Source organism: Sorex fumeus, unplaced genomic scaffold, assembly GCF_029834395.1.
Source record: "Sorex fumeus unplaced genomic scaffold, SorFum_2.1 ptg000041l, whole genome shotgun sequence".
NCBI classification, from domain to species: domain Eukaryota; kingdom Metazoa; phylum Chordata; class Mammalia; order Eulipotyphla; family Soricidae; genus Sorex; species Sorex fumeus.
This window is the reverse complement of record NW_026606098.1, coordinates 7407819-7424278: the sequence shown is the minus strand read 5'-3', so window position 1 is coordinate 7424278 and position 16460 is coordinate 7407819. Positions and strand designations below refer to the sequence as shown.

Sequence of the window (16460 nt, the reverse complement as noted above, 5' to 3'; positions counted from 1 at the left end):
GGCGGGGCTCAGTGTCAGTAAGGAGAGGAACCAGACCTTGGCGGGCACGGGGTACGTGTGCCAGCTCCCCAGGCTGTCGGGAGGGATTAGGGCGCGGTGGGCCCAGCCCGGTTCTCCTTCTTGGAGGCCGATGGAGCTGGGGGCAGTCAGTCACCATAGGCGGGGGAGAGGGGCTGGAGGGGTCTCCCCTGGCCTTGCAGGGTGCCTCTACCCTGAGCCCCGACCGGCCAGGGAAACCGCAGAGACGCCCCTTTCCGAGGCACCTCGGGGAATGAGGGGGTCGCGCGCGCTCGCCTCGCGGTGCTCACGGGAGCGACGAGCTCCGGGTCCAGGGCGTTGCCCCGTCCCGCGACGCGCAGCTGAGGCTGGAGGAGGCGTGCGGGACGCGCCGCAGCCCCTCGCGCACCCGGGCCCTGAACTCGGCCGACACGTAGTAGTAGAGGAAGGGGTCCACGCAGCTGTTGAGGGCGCTGAGCGCCAGGCAGGGCACGTAGGCGGCGTAGAGGTCGCCCCAGGCGCGCGGCGCGGGGTCCGAGTAGTGCAGCAGCAGCAGCACGTTGCTGGGCGCGAAGAAGAGCAGCGCGGCCGCCAGCACCAGCGCGCTCAGCCTGCGCGCCGGCCCGTAGCGGCCCCTGCCGGCGGCGGCCAGCGCGCGCAGGGACGCGCCGTAGGCACCCGCGATGGCCAGCAGCGGCACGAAGCAGCCCAGCACGGCCAGGCAGACGAAGGCCGGCCGCCAGTGCGAGGCCTGAGCGCCCAGGGGCAGCGCGTCGTGGCACAGCACGTGGTCGGAGCCCGCCAGTCGGAAGGTCTGCCGCTGCAGGAGCAGGGGCAGCGCCAGGGCGCCGGCCAGCAGCCAGGCGGCTGCGCACAGCCCCGTGGCCAGCCGGCCGCCTCGCAGCGCGCGCGCCCGCAGCGGGTGCACCACGGCCAGGTAGCGGTCCAGGCTCACGGCAGCCAGCAGCAGCAGGGCGCCGTACATGTGGCCGTACAGTGCCGCCGTGGTCAGGCGGCAGGCTGCCTCCCCGAAGGGCCAGCGCTGGCCGCGCAGGTGGTAGGCCATGCGCGGTGGTAGCGTCAGGGCCAGCAGGAGGTCCGCGGCCGCCAGGTTCATGAGCAGCAGTGTGGAGGGCATCCGCGGCACGCGTGTGGCCAGCACCCACAGTGCCAGGCCATTGGCTGGGAACCCCACGACCAGCACCAGTGCGTAGAGCGCGGGCACCAGGCGCGTGGGCACCCAGCCCAGCAGCAGCGCCCGGGAGCGGTCCGAGAGCTCCAGGATGTCAGTGTCGTTGGCCCATGGTTGGCCGGGGAAGCTGCGTGGCCGCGGGGGCGTCTCGGAGAACAGGGTCCAAGGCCCCGGAGTACCATCTGGGGGGACAGAGCTGCTGACAGGACAGGGTCCCCGCCCGGTCCCCTCCACCTGCTGGGCCTGGGCAGAGGGCACCCCCATCCCGGCTCTGGGCACTCTGCCTCCTCACCCCATCCCCTCCACCGCCCCCAGCCTGAGACCCCTCACTCACCCTCCCCGCCACCTGTGTTCTCGCTCTCATCGTAGGTGCTGGGGGTCCCAGGGGCGGCACCCAGGCCGAGTCCCAGCAGCAGCGTCCACAGCAGTGGCTGGACGGTGCGCATGGCGCCCTGCTCAGCCTCCCGCTGCGCTCCCAACTTCCTGCTGTGGGGCCGCTACCCCCCTTTCCCTGAGCACCTCGGGTGGGGGGGGTCAAGAGCGGGTCAGGAAGCAAGATAACCCCGAAGGGGCCCAGCACAGGCTGGGGTCAGCCCTGGGACGGAGGTGCCTCTTGGGGAGCCAGCGGCAGTGGGGAGATCGCCTGCCCCCGCCCTGTGGTAGCCCAGAGGCCTCTGGAAGCTGAGTAGCCGCTTCCTGTACTTGAGCTGGAAATCCTGCCCCGTCACGGTGGGGGCGCTGGTCCTTCCTGGGCTGGCAGACAGCATCTCACCAGGTCAGAGACGAAGTGAACTCGCCTCTGTCCAGGGCACCCCAGTTCCTCTGGTGAGGTGCCTGCGCCCACACTGCCCCCACAACCCCAGGAGGGAGGCGCGTGGGGTCCCAGAGGAGGGGTGATGCTCACACTGTGCCTGCCCTCCTCTGCCCCATGCAGGAGATGGGGACCCTCTTGGGCAGGATGCCATGTTTAGAGACCAGAGCTTGTCACCCAGGTCCCAAGGGCTCAGGCCTGAGCTGGGTAGACTCTGCCGTGAGCAGGCCTGGTGTGACAGGCCTAATCTATCCAGGCACGCGGGGACCCGGGGGCAGCCAGGATGTGACAGGGCAGTTCTGGGCCTTGGACAGGAGGGACTGGGGTGCCTTGGTGCTGACACCACCCGAGGCGCAGATAACCCCGCTTCCAAGCAGCCTGGAGGTCACCCAGGGCCAGCAGAACAGACTGCAGCTCTGGAGGGGGTGGGGACTGGTCAGTTTGGCCTCCCGGGAGGGTGACTCAGACCTTCGTGTTCAGGAACAGTGCGTGCACACAACCCATCAAACAAGCACACGCACGCAACCACTCGTGCGAGCACGCACACAACAGGTATTACAAGAACACACATGACTGGTCATATATACATACACACGCAACCAGTCATACATGCACATGCATGTAATAGGTCAAACGAGTGCACACACCCATACAAGCACACAGCAGTCATGCACATGGCCACACCCTCTAAAGCCCTGGGTCATGCCAAGATTCTGGGGGCTCACAGCCCTTCCTACCTGGGGGACAGGGTCCCCTGGAGGAAGGTTGCAGACCCTGAGGGGAGGGTGAGACCCCCCTGGGGAGGCATGCAGCCAGGCAGAGAGCCGAGAGGTGCTGAGGACAACCTGCCAAAAGGATGGCACTGCAGACTCTGGTGGGCAGTGAGGAAGGGGCCCTGTGGGTGACGTGGGGCCTCCGGAGAGGGGATGGCTGGACAGTGCCATGAGGGCGGATGCCGCACCAGCCATTTGCAGGAAAACCGAAGCCAGGCCAGGGAGGGGAGACTTCCAGAAACCCTGGCTAGGCCTGGGCACCCCAGGGGAACTGGGCCACAGGCACGGCGGCAAAGGCGGGGGCGCAGAAACGGACAGACTGTGACTGGTGCGCGGGCGGGGCCCCTGACTCACTGGGCTTCTCATCAATACTTAATGTTCTGGTTTAATGTGCAAATAAATAGAAAAGGAAAACTACATTCAAGACAGCCGCAAGGAAGCGCCAGGCCCAGAACAGAGTCATCCCAAGCGCGCCAGGCTCCCTAGAAGCATGCAGGGGGCACCCCTGAGCCCTTCCAGGGCAGGGCTGGACCTGGGGGCCCTGGCTCTAGAGTCCAGGCTCCGTCCACCTCCAGTCCCACTGGAACATCAGAAAGTTTCCTGGCCTGGCATGGGGGCTGGGGGGTGGGGCTGTGTAGGGGGCTGGGGGTATCACCCCAAGGTGCTGCGTCCCCAGCTGCGGCGACGTGACAACCACTAAGAAGCGAAAAGGAATAAATATGTGCACGCATATGTTTCTAGAATGTTCAGGGCGCCCCCAAACCCCTCTCTGCTGTGGGTTCAACTCGTGGTGAGGCAGCTCCGGGTCCCAGGGCAGGGTCCGCACTGACCAGGTTCCCCCCACCATCTGGGCCTTCACCCCAAAGTGTCCTGTACATTTCAGCATGGGCAGGGGAGGCGACAGGGAGTCCAGGGCCCTCTGCGGGGAGCCCGCTAGGCCTGGGTCTGTGGGACCCTGAGCCGTGGCGTGTTTGGGCTCCCACTTCCCTGGGTGGGATTTGGCACGCATCGGGGGGCAGGGAGGGGCGGGGGTGGGCGCCCCTTCAGGCCGCCAGGGCCCCGGTCGGGGCGTCAGGGCGATGCGGGCCGGCGGCTGTACTGCACGCGGTAGCGCGTGACAGGCAGCCCGTGCACGTGCGCCGTCTCGCACAGCGTCTTGCAGGGCACCAGGTCCTCGTCCTCCTCGCCCATCAGCCAGTCCTGAACAAGGCCAGCGGCCTCCACCGTCACGTTGTGCTGCAGCCAGCGGCCGTGCCACGCCTCGAAGTGGCGGTGGTGGCGCAGCAGGACCAGGGGCTGTACCTGCGGGGGCGGGGCGGGGTGGGTCAGACCGCAGGCCCCGCCCCCGCGCCGCTGCCGCCCCGGGGGTCCCTGTGCGCACCTGCTTGGCCCGGCAGAGCGTGCCGCGCCGGTACATGTAGTCCTCCGAGTTGACGATGAACATCATCTTGTGCGAGCTGAGCCGGAAGCGGCAGTCCACGTTGCAGGCGCTCTCCACGCCCACCAGCCTCTTCCACGAGCCCTTGGCCTCCCCACGCAGCGCCCGCACCTGCGCGCACTGCCACCGCCGGAACTTCTTCAGGTTCCTGGGGGTCACCCGTGACCGTCGGCGGCCATTGAACCCAGCACATCCTGACCCGCACCACACCCCCATGCATGCAGCAAACAGTCCCCAAGCACTGGCTCCTCCCTGGGCAGGACACCCTGCAGGCACCCCAGCTCTGGCTGGTCCTCTAACCCGGAAGATGCTCCCATTCAAATGTGACCACTCCCCCCACCAGTGCCCCCCTTCCCCCAGAGTGAAGTGGGTCAGGGTCCTGCCTTAGGCCTGCCTGCAAACATCCATCTCCCAAGGCCGCAGGCCTGCTGCTGACCCCTCTGACTTGGCCAGGGCCCCCCACTACCTCCTCACAGTGCTGGGGCCGAACTCAGGACGCTCCCCATGGACACCCCAGCGCAGCCCAGGCCAGAAGACACCTCGCCCCACCTCACCTCTGCAGGAACACAGGCTTAAGCAGGAAGCCATCCCGAGGCGAGCCGGAGGTGCCATCAGCGCCCACGTACTGTTCCACATAGCGGGCCAGGTGCTGGGGACAGGACGGCAGTGTGAGTCCTGCACAGGGACACGGGCCCTGACCAGGACAAGCCCGGGACTCTGGGAGCACCTGTCCTGCTGACTGGACCGTGGGGTGGGGTCGTGGGAGGGCACACACCTGAACCTCTACCGGGTCTTCCGTCTGGGCCTCCTCTGTGTCCAGCAACTCAATGGTCATGATCACCTGTCCTTTGCGCTGCAGGAACATCACCTGGGGGCAGGGGTCACAGCGCATCATGAATTCCCCTCTGTGATTCGCTGGGAAGATTCGCTGGGAAGCTGCGCGGCCACTTCCAGGACCTGGCCACGCCCCTCCCACACCATCCTCCACTCACTTTGAAGCAGTTCTCGTCCGCCATACAGCGCTCCGCCTTCCACTGGTAGCTGGTCTCCCTGGCAGCGCGGACGCAGCGGGAGGTCAGGTTCCCACCCGCCGCACCCCTCTTCTTCTCCGTAACGAAAAGCTCCACCACCTTCAGGCACACGTCGTCACTCACCAGGTGGTGTAGCTGCAGGAGGATCATGGGGGACGTGCACGGCGCCCCCAGGAGGAATGAAGCTCTACCCCAGCACCCCCCCACACCCCACAGCCCCCCAGAGCCGACCCACCCTAGCCGCAGGACAAGGCAGAAGTCAGGGAACGGCACGGAGCAGAGTGGGAAGGGGCAGATGGCACGGCGAACACAGAAACCGTGCACGCAGGCGGGCCAGCACACAGGGCCTCGTCTGCACGTCTGGTGCACAGCACCCAGCAAGAAAGCGGGGACCGGAGCTGGAGCGATAGCACAGCGGGTAGGGTGTTTGTCTTGCACGCGACCAACCCGGGTTCGATTCCCAGCATCCCATATGGTCCCCTGAGCACCGCCAGAAGTAATTCCCGAGTGCAGAACCAGGAGTAACCCATGTGCAACGCCGGGTGTGACCCAAAAAAGCAAAAATAAAAAACCAAAACCAAAAAATGGGGGCTGGGGAGATAGCACAGCGGGTAGGGCATTTGCCTTGCACGCGGCCGATCCGGGTTCGATTCCCAGCATCCCATAGGGTCCCCTGAGCACCGCCAGGAGTAATTCCTGAGTGCAGAGCCAGGAGTAACCCCTGTGCATCCCTGAGTGTGACCCAAAAAGCAAAAAAAAAAAAAAAAAAAGGCTGGGGGGCCCAGTAGGACAGCTCAGACCTGGAGGTTCAGGAATCTGAGCGTCAGACACGCATCTGTGGCGCGGTTCGGCACATAGCAAGGTACCCCCAAACAGGCCAACCTCCCTGAGACCACCATCGCACCCAGGGAGACAGACCCAGTGTGAGGGTTTCGTATACTCTAGATCTTTAAAAAACATTTTAGGGGCCGTTGTCTTATACACAGCTGATCTAGATTTAATTCCCGGGATCCTATATGGTCCCCTGAGCACAGTCAGGAGTAACCCCTGAGCATCGCTGGGTGTGGCCCCAACACCAGAATGACAACAAAAAACCACCTTATTTCTTAGATGGTCAGGACACAGCCAGCACAGCTGTGGGGAGGGACAGTGGAGCTCCCCCACCCTCCTCCCAACATGCAGGCTCTGGGGACCAGAGTGTCCGTGTACCCAGCCCTCACCTGGCGGGCGATGCTCTGCACGAGCTTGTCCATGGTGAAGCCCACGTAGGCGTGAATCGTGAACATCTCCCGTAGTGCGTCCTCGTACTGCGTGGGGTCCACACTGCCATCCAGCAGGCTGCGCACCATGTCCAGGAAGGCCGGGTAGTACTCTTCCAGCTCCACCTCACCTGGGAGGACGGGGCAGGCACGTGGGCCCAGGCCCCCAGCCCCGCCTGCCCGCCCAGGGATCCACCCGCCGCGGACAGAGGGCTGTGACGGCAGGGCTGGGTGTGCCCACCCACACTCACTACGCTGCTTCAGCCGCAGTTCGGTGGCCGGGTCACTGCCGCGCTCACGCCGGCCCTGGCCCAGCAGGCTCTGGCGCTCCTGCTCGGCGCGGTGCTCCAGCAGTTGCCGCTGTGCCTGCCGGTAGATCTTCAGCAGCCGTGAGCACAGTGTCTGGTGCAGCCGCAGGAAGAAGTACCAGTTGTTGTTGGCGAAGAACAGGCTGTACACGTCGTCCAGCGGCTTAGGGGGCAGGGGTGGTGGTGGCGGTGGGGGCGGGGGCGGGGGCTCATCGGCCGGGGCCTCGCCCGCTGCCACCTTGTCGGACGGCAGGGGGCTGCCTGGAGGAGGAGGCAGCGGAGGCTCCGGAGGGGGTGTGGGCTTCTTGCGCTCAGAGACGGCAGTGGGGTGCTCAGTGTCCAGCGGCGGGGGGCTGGCCCGCACCTCATCGCCCAGGTCGCCGGAGCGCAGGTCCAGCTGCTGCGGGAAGAAGAGGCCGGGCAGGAAGTGGTGCAGCAGCTGCTGGATGGTGGCCTGGTCCTCGCGCTGGATGGCCGGCTGCCGCTTCACATAGTAGCTGACCAGCGCGGCTGCGTCCTCCAGGATCTGCCGGTCCTCGTAAACGAAGATGAGGTGCGGCTCGCTGGAGGGGGCCCCTCGACCCTCCGAGTGCTGCTCCTGGTGCTGGGAGGGCAGGGAAGGGGTCACGACAGGGATGGGGTCAGCACAGGCTCCTCGGTCAGGGGCAGGGTCTGGAGTATCAGGAACCAGGCCTGGACTGGGGGGGACAGGTCCTGAGTGTCAAGGGCTAGGCCCATGTGGGTGGGGCTGGAGTGTCAGATATGGGAGGGTGGCGCATCAGGGGCGTGGCCTAGCCATGTCAGGGCGGGGCCTGGGGCATCAAGGGCGGGGCCTGAGGTGTCAGGGGTGTGGTCTGGGTTGTGGGGCCGCGCACTGCGGGAACCTTCAGGGCTGTCAATGCGCAGTCTGGGGGAGGGGGGGGGCCTGGAGCTGTGTCCCACCTCGTCATACACGCTCTCTATCTCGTTGAGCAGACTCTTGGAGCGCAGTGCCTTGGTGTCGTTCTGCTTGAAGTTCACGGCCTGGTGGTCCAGGGACTTGAGGTAGGCCTTCTCGTACTGCTCACGCCAGATCTTGTTGAAGCCCTGCTGGGCCTCCCGCCACTCCTCCTCCTTGGCCTTCAGCCTGTGGGGTGGGAGAGGAGCCGGACTGATCCCATCACTCCCCACCTCACTGCCCCTCAACAAGCCCATCAGCCAGGGCAGACCCCTGACCGGCCCACGCCCCCTGCCCTGGTTCCTCGCCAGATACAGGGGGCAGTGGGTGCCCAGGCGAGGCACCCTCCAGGCCTTTGGGGGCTGTATTTGACCCCATGCAGGGCAGAAGGGCATGGACAGAGGTAGAGGGGACAGGCCCCTGAGCCCCGGTCCAGGATGGCAGGGCACCTTTTCAGCACGACAGGCACGGCGGTGAGGGGGCTCTTCTTCAGGCTCTCGATGATCTCCGGGGCCTTGTCTCCGTAGATGCGGTGCACCGCGCGGCGCTGAATCACCTCTGAAGTTCCACCCAGACAGTCGTCCAGCCGGAACTTCTCCTGGTCCTCGGGCGCCATGCGTGCCAGCTTCTTCTGTACGCTCTCCAGCACCCGGATGGTGGCCAGGTTAGTTTCCAGGACAACGTCTAACTATAGAGAGAAGGGGGCGCCGGGGGGCTCAGGACAAAACCAAAAGCAATAACTGACTCGAGCAAACCTGATTTTAATGGAGCTAGCTGGCTAAATTTAAGTACTTGGGTATTTCCAGTAAGAGCAAAACCCAACATCTGTTGCTAACAGGCCCGGCAGAAAAGGGTTACTCCTGCGGGCTGGAGCAATAGCATAGCAGGTAGAACATTTGCCTTGCACGCAGCCAACCCGGGTTCGATTCCCAGCATGCCCATATGGTCCCCTGAGCACCAGGGATAATTCCTGACTGCAGATCCAAAAAGCAAAAAAAAAAAGGTTACTCCCTACAGTGCCCAGGCTGGAAAAAGCTAGAATTGTGGACATTGGGAAACTGCCCGGGGGAGGGATATCGGGGGGCTCCCTTGCAGTGCTGGGACCCCCCACCTCGAAGCGTTCGTCCTCACAGCGATGCAGCTGCTCCTCGTACGGCGTCTTCTTGGAGCTGACGAAGGTTGAGTCCTCCGACCAGGAGGGGAAGGACACCCAAGTGTCGTTCAGCACCTGCCAGAAACAGCGCCATCATTTCTGGAACCTTCTGCCTGCAGCCACTAGCCACAGGGACCTCAGGCTACCTCCTTGCAGATGGCCGTCCTCCCGCTGCAGCGCGGCTGCTGGTAGGTTTTCGGTAGTGCCCGGTAGCTGGAGCCGATGCGCTTACAGGACGAGTAGTCCACCTCCCGGCTCATGGTGTCCCCAGACCTGTCGCTCAAGGCCGGGGCGAACGACAGCTCCTTCACCCCCAGGAAGGACTTGAATTGTGCAAAGAGTTCTGGAAATTTCCTTCGGGAGGAGATGGAGAAAGGTGTGCAGAAAACCCCGGGTGCTGAGGAGCTGCCTGAATTCTGAGTACACAGAGGGTGGGAGCCAGGGGTGCTGGCTCGCCTGTCTGCAGCAAAAGTGATGGGGCTCGAAGTCGCACAGCAGGGGTGCAAGGGGGCTCCAAGACAGAACGGCTCTAAAGGAAATGGGCGCCCAGGCCACATGGGGCAGCTGGGAGGGTCACTCACCCAAGGAATGGGCTGACGAGCTGCAGGAGCTCAGAGCCGGACACCAGCTCCTGGTTGAAGAGCGCGATGCAGCGCAGGAAGTTCTCGTAGACTTCCTGGCTCTTCAGCACCCTGCGCACCTGGGGCCAGAGGGGCAGGTCAGGGCACTGCCCAGCCCACCAAGCCCCGCCCCATGACGCTGCCACTCCCAGATGCCGCCTTCCTGGCCCCACCCACCCTCACCTTCCTAGAAGGCCGGACTCCCCCCCCACCCCCCACCCCCACCCCCGCGCTGCCACCAGCCCCACCTTGTCGAAAAAGGAGAACTCCTGCAGTGTGCCGTACTTGCCCACAGCTGCCACCGACAGGTCCCGGGTGCCGCGGAGCTTCATCTTCTTCTATGGGGAGAAAGTCCACGTGGGCACGCCCCCTGGTCAGCGCCACTCTGAGCTGTGGAACGGGGTCCCACCCAGGGGTCTCGCACAGGTTGCGGGCTGCACGCGGAACCCGTCTGGGGTTCAGGCTTTGGCCAACGGGCGGGAAGAGAGTCAGTAGCCGGCAGGTGGGGAAGGGCTCCGCCCACAGCTTATTTTGGGGAGCACCCGCCGGTGAGCCTGGGTGGTGGGGACGCTGGGAGGAGCACTGCTCCGGGGGAGGGCCCATCCTGGCTCACCTTGGCGGGCGCTGACACGGGCCGCAGCAGCGAGGGCCGTGAGCGCTTCTTGCTGTGCTCCAGGCCCCTGTCGTGCTCGCCCTTGGGCATGCTGCTCACCTCACACGGCCCATTCCCTGTGAACTGAGGGCACGGGCCGGTCAGCACCAGGGACGCCGGAGGGACCCAGGTTCCCTCTGGGGCAGCGGGGGCTCACCAGGGAGCGCTTGGCTTCTGGCAGGAACTGTCCGAACTCAGACAGCAGGTCCTCCTGACCACGGAAGAGGCTGGCCACCTCGGTGAACACCTCCTCCTCTGACATGCCTCGCAGTGGCCGGCCCCGTGCGCTCAGCTGCTCCTTCTGTGGCGCATGAAGAATTGTCAGTGCACAGACCCCACACACCCGTACAGTTCTGGGTCCCGGGCATGGCCAGGCTCAGAGGTCAGAAGTGCCAGGAGCTTGTTCGCCACGAGACCCAGACACAGATGTCCCACTGCCAGCCCACTATGGGACCCACGGGAGCCTGACTGCATGGCCTGGGGTAAACAACGCCAGACTCCAACACCTGCCAACAGAACAGACCCCGCCAGTCTTCACAGCAGCCTGAGGTGGAAACCCCGAAATCAGAGCCTAGGTGATGAGACACCAGGGCCAGGCACCATCTCTCCAGCCTGCACCCCTAAACAGACACACAGACATATACATACCACACACCGCACACACTCAGACCACACCACATTCCACATACAGGACACAAGCACATGCACACACACATGCAAACACATGACCTCCTGACCTGGGCTGGCACAGGTTACCTGTGACCCCCAGAACCTGGGCCCCAACCCCTGCCAGGGTTTTGGCACTTCCGCCCCACCTGGTAGGTATGCAGGATTTCCAGGAATGACCTGTAGATCTCCGGGTGGTCGAGGAAGCGGGTCTTGATCTTATTCACATAGCTGATGGCGTTGTTGAATTCCACCGAGTCGGCCTCCAGTGGCGCCTGCGCCTTGTCCTCCTTGCAGGGTACCTGCTGCCGGAGGCCCTCGGCCATGTCCCCATGGTGGTGGGCTCCCTCCTGTGGCCAAGAGAGGTGTCCCCTGCATCAGTTCCTCTCTGTTCGCTGCCCAGCCCCCGACAGCAGCCTCTGTCTCTGCCACCCCACTTAGGTAAGCTCCGCCCTAGGCCAGCCCCGCCCACTGCCCCCATAAATAAGCCCTGCCCAGTACCTCCACCCTCACATAAGCCCCGCCCAGACTAACCTGTCGTTGCCCCGCCCACAGCCCCACCCCTCACGTAAGCTCCGCCCAGGCTAGCCTGTCCTTGCCCTGTCCGGCTCCCAGACCAGCCCCACACCAGGTCCACTGTCCCCCAAACCCACCCCCCACAACGGGCACTCGTGTTCCCACAGTTCTGTAGCGAACCTGGGCTGCCAGAGGTGACTGGATATTCAACTTCCCGTTCTTCGGAATGTCGATTCTGTAGCCCAGGGGGAGGAAAGCGTTGAACCCCACGATAAGATCCGGATGCTCGTGGAAGAGCTGGGACACCCGGCGGATGACTCCAGGAGTGTCGATGCTGAAACAGAGGGTGCCCAACGGTCAGTGTGTGGTGGGGGTAGTGCAGAGCAAGGTCTGCTCCTGACCCCCTCCAGGGCACAGCGGATTGCGTGAGCCTGTATACTGTGAGCATACGTGTGTGGAGGTGTTTATGAGCATATGGATGCCAGCACGTGTGCATATGCATGGGTGAGGATGCGTGGGCATAAACAGGCATACGTGTCTGTGTGCTTAAGTGTGTGTGTGGTTAGGAGCATCTGTGTATACATGCGTGTGAGTACATGCACATACATGTGCATTTATGGGAGAGCGTATGTGTGCATCACACACATGCCCCATGCTTCTGCTGGTCCCTTACTGAGCATTTCACGTGCACTTCTTCCAAACATGCCTGTACTAGGGTGAATCACCCACTGTGGCGGCAAGATTTGAGGAGCAAAGGGCCACAGTAGTCCCCAGTAGTCACCAAGAGAGGTGACAGGGCTTAGGCAAAGCAGAGTTGACTTTAAGTATCACTAGACTCACTGAGACCTCAGCACTGAGTCAAGGGAGCTCTGCCTTTGGGGGTCCTGGGTGCTCCCCTCCACCCCTGCCTTTCTCCTGAATGCCTCCAATACACACACACACACACACACACACACACACACACACACACACACACACCACTCGGTCTGGAAGGAACTCAGCGTCCCTGAGTCGCCACGAATGAGCAGCGGTGCGACCCACTGTACCTCTGGCTCTTGAACTCCTTCATGATCTCCAGGAAGCCATTGTAGGTGGCCGGGTCACTGCCAAAGCGAATCTTCACCTGGTCTAGGTACGTGAGCGCATCCTCCACCTGGGGGCAGGGGAGGGTCCCAGTGGGCGGGGGTCTGGAGGGGACTGAGGGGCCCTTGAGGGACAGACGGTCAAGCTGGACCTCTAAGGGGCAAAGGTGAGGGGCCAGAGGTCTGATCCCAGGCGAGGAGAGAGATGGGGACCAGAGGTCCCTGGGAGGAAGGGGAATGAGGTTAAAGGGTCTCCGGTGGTGAAGGGGGAGGGGGGCCCGGGGCCCGACGGGGAAGACGAGGGGACTGGCAACCGCCGGGGAGGGGTCCTTGACTCGGAGCGCCAGCAGGGCTGGAGGGGGTGGCCGGCAGTGCGGACGGGTGCGGGGGACGCGGGGGTCCGGGTGGGCAGGGGCCGGGCGCGGGGCAGGAGGCTGGGCACCGGGCGCGGCCTGCGGGGCGCGGGGCGCGGGGCGGCGGCGCGGGCCGGGCCGCGGGCCCCGGCAGGGCAGGGCAGCCACTCACGTGCACCGGCAGCTTCTCGTGGGCGGCGGAGCCCGGGCGCCCCCAGCGGGTCCCGCCGAGCCCGCGGCCCCCGGCGCCGCCGCCAGCCTGCGCCATGTTGGAGCCGGAGCCGCGCCCCGCCCCCGCCCGGGCGCCGCTGCGCATGTGCGGCCCCGCCCCGGGGCGGGGCTCTCCGAGACTGACAGCCCAGGTGCTGAGACTGACGGTCTTAGACACAGGCACAGGCACCGGTGTTTGCTTTTTGGGGCCACACCGGGCGATGCTCAGGGGTTCCTCCTGGCTCTGAATGCAGGAATTACTCCTGGAGGTGCTCCGGGGACCGTATGGGATGCCGCGGACCGAGCCCGGGGCAGCCGCGTGCAAGGCAAACGCCCTCCGCGCTAGACTATCGCTCCAACCCCGTTTTTTAATTAGAAGGCCCCAGTCTATAACTCTCCTCTTGGTCATGCTGGGAATGGTTGGAGGGACAACCAGGACCACCCCTCGTGGTACTGGGACATAGTCCTGGGGCAGGAGCGCGCTCAGCTGGGACTAGAACTTACTGCCTTTGGACACACCGTCCAGTCCAGCCCTCTGAGCCAACTCCCCACCTGACTTACTCTTCCTCCTTTTTTCTTTTTCTCTTTTTTTTTTTTTGAGCTACACCCAACGATGCTCAGGAGTTAACACTGGCTCTACACTCAGTAATTATTCCTGCCAGTGCCCAGAGGAAATTGAACAAAGGTCAGCCTTGTGGCGAGGCAAGCACCTTAGCCACTGTACTATCTCTCTAGCACACACACCCCCACCTTATTTTTTCTTTTTTAAGTTGTAAAATAATACCAGCAAGAAAAAATATTTTATGACTTGTGAACATGTGGTGGAACCCTCTTTTGAGGGCCTGTACAGGGCAAGCTGGTTGTCCGCAGGCATGGCTGCTGAGTCACCTGTCCTGCTCAACTGCCCACCAAGGTGGTAGGGCTGATCTCAGATCTGCAGAGCTGGATCCAATTGCTAAAAAGTGTTTGGGGACCAGAGCAAGAGTACAGCAGAGTGGGCTGGAGCGATAGTACAGTCGGGAGGGTGTTTGCCTTGCATGCAGCTGACCCAGTTCAATCCGCAACATCCCATGTGGTCCCCTGAGCTTGCCAGGAGTGATTCTTGAGTGCAGAACTGGGAGCAACCCCTGAGCATTGCCAGGTGTGTGACTCAAAAGGCAAACAAACAAACAAAAAATATATAGTGGGGAAGGTATTTGTCTTAAATGAGACCAAACCAGTTCCATCTTGGCATTCCACAGGGTCCCCCAGTCCTACCGAGGGTGATCCCTGAGGGGCTGGAGCGACAGCACAGCAGGGAGGGCATTTGCCTTGCACATGGCCAACCCAGGTTTGATTCCCAGCATCCCATATGGCCCCACCAGGAGTAATTCCTGAGTGCAGAGCCAGGAGTAACCCCTATGCATCACCAGGTGTGACCCCAAAACCAAAGTAAATAAAAAATAGTGTTTGGACCCCGCTTTGAGGGTGTAAGGAGACAGGGAGTATAGGCACTCAGGATACAAGGACCAATGAGAGGTGAAATTTTGTTTGTTTTTTGGGAGTCATATTCAGTGGTGCTCAGGGTTTACTCCTAGCTCTGCACTCAGGAATTACTCCTGGCAATGCTCAGGGTACGCTGTGGAATGCCAGGGCTCGAACCCATGTAAAATGAACGCCCTACCCACTGTACTATCTCTCCGGCCCCCAAGCAAGGTGAAGTTTTTGCTGACTTACTCTTTGAGTTCCTCCTACACTTCCAAGGCCCGATACCTGGTGTAAGGTTGGGCTGGAGAGAGTCCACTCAGCAAGGTGTTTGCCTTGCAGGCTACCTGGCCCTGGTCAATACCAGCACCAGGTATGGTCCCAGAGCAATAGCGGGGCTTCCTCTGAACACAGGGCCAGGAGCAGCCCCGAGGCCCGTGGGTGTGACTGGCCCAGCCGCCTGAAACACAGCACTTGGCACTGAGGGCCTCAGAATCTGCCCCTTCCATCACCTGTGTTCCCTGGGCACTGCTTGAGACTCATCCCCTACAGAAGGATTGTGGGGGTTGGACTATACCCGACAGTGCTCAGAGGCTACTCCTGGCTCTGTGCATGGTGATTGTTGACCACATATGATGTCAGGGATCGATCCTGGTACGCTGTATCAAAGCAAGTGCCTTAATTCCTGTGCCATTTCTCTGTCCCTGCTGAATTTTTGTTGATTTTCGTTCAAAGGACTGGAGAATATATTTTGCAAACCAGAGTCCTGGTTTCTCCCAGCACTGATGGAATGATCCCCAAGCACTGACTGAGATGGAGGTGTCCCCAGAGCATCTCCTGCTGTAACTGGCAGAGAGAGAGAGAGAGAGACAGGGAGAGAGAGGGAAAGAGAAAGAGAGAGAGGGAGACAGGGAGAGAGAGGGAAGAGGAAGAGAAAGGGAGAGAGAGGGAGAGAGAGGAGAGAGAGGGAGACAGAGAGAGGGAGAAAGGGGGAAAAGGGAGAGAGAGGGAGAAAGGGAGAGAGGAAAAGAGAGGGAGAGAGAGAGGAAAAGAGGGAAAGAGAAAGGGAGAGAGAGGGAGAGAGAGGGAGGGAGAGAGGAGAGAAGGAGACAGGGAGAGAGAGAGGGAAAGAGGGAGAGTGGGGGAAGGGAGAGAGAGGAAGGGAGAGAGGGAGAGACGGGGAGAGGACTTGGCGCTGGCAGGGTCACCGTGGGGACTCTGGGCGGTTGGGTGGGAGGCTGGGATGGAGCCGAGCAGGGGGCAGGGCAGGCAGCCTCCTGTGCTCAGGAGGCGGAGGGGCAGGAGGGGTAGGAGGAGGAGTGAGAGGCAGCTCTGGCACGCTGCCCCGACAGGGCTGGGCCGGTTCAGAGGCGTTTCTGCAGGAACAGCAGCTCCTATGGGGCGAAGCTCATGAGGCAGCAGTCGGGAGAGACCCTCGGCAGCCTGGGAGCACCACCCAGGGGCCCCTGCTCCTACTCCCGGCTCCCGTGCTCCCGGCTCTCCACCCCACGGCAGACCATTTCCCCCTTTCCTCGCTCTCGGCCCTGTCTTGTCTCCCTGCCTTGTCTCCCAGGGGCCTGGGAAGTGCGTGGCATCAGGGGGAGGGTCCCCAAGTCCCTGAGGCATCCCTGGAGCCCTGCCAGCTCTGCGCCTGCTTCCAGACCCGATCCAGCCCCGCAGGCCATGTAGACGGGAGGGGAGGGACCTGAAGCGGCCTCGGGAGGCAGCGCAGTGGCTGGAAAGAGCCACAAGCCCCGGGAAGGGATCACAGCGCAGCCAGACCCGCCCTGGGCGCAGGAGTGACCAAGGTGATGCGGGGTTTCTTCACGTGCACCACGGTGCCCCTCGCTGAAGCTTATGGGGCATCAAGATGGCAGCTGCCAGCCCTGGCACTCCTGGCACTCCTCAGTATTGAGGGGCGTGTGGTTGCAGCGTCCAGGGGGGCCAAGACCCAAGACCCGTTTCCTGACACATGTCATCTCTGTCCCAGGAGCCCCA

General features: G+C 62.9%; 2 protein-coding genes across 3 annotated transcripts; both read right to left on the bottom strand.

The window, feature by feature from the left end:
* Window positions 1–304: 304 nt before the first annotated feature.
* Window positions 305–1453, bottom strand: F2RL3 (F2R like thrombin or trypsin receptor 3). The gene has a single exon (XM_056119667.1). It carries the CDS (start codon window positions 1451–1453, stop codon window positions 305–307), a length of 1149 nt encoding a protein of 382 aa, XP_055975642.1.
* Window positions 1454–3140: 1687 nt separating this feature from the next.
* Window positions 3141–13076, bottom strand: SIN3B (SIN3 transcription regulator family member B). 2 transcript variants are annotated; one of them, XM_056119763.1, is made up of 19 exons: window positions 12961–13076; window positions 12400–12506; window positions 11534–11687; window positions 10987–11187; window positions 10329–10472; window positions 10133–10255; window positions 9768–9857; window positions 9481–9599; window positions 9046–9253; window positions 8858–8974; window positions 8196–8434; window positions 7752–7935; window positions 6753–7413; window positions 6463–6632; window positions 5204–5377; window positions 4987–5079; window positions 4766–4860; window positions 4155–4359; window positions 3141–4075 (listed from the first exon to the last, which is right to left on the bottom strand). In XM_056119763.1, exons 1-19 carry the CDS (start codon window positions 13054–13056, stop codon window positions 3845–3847), a joined length of 3411 nt encoding a protein of 1136 aa, XP_055975738.1. In that variant the 5' UTR covers window positions 13057–13076; the 3' UTR covers window positions 3141–3844. The 2 variants fall into 2 exon arrangements, with proteins under 2 accessions (XP_055975738.1, XP_055975739.1); XM_056119764.1 differs by having other exon boundaries at window positions 9768–9854.
* Between the last annotated feature and the right edge of the window lie 3384 nt (window positions 13077–16460).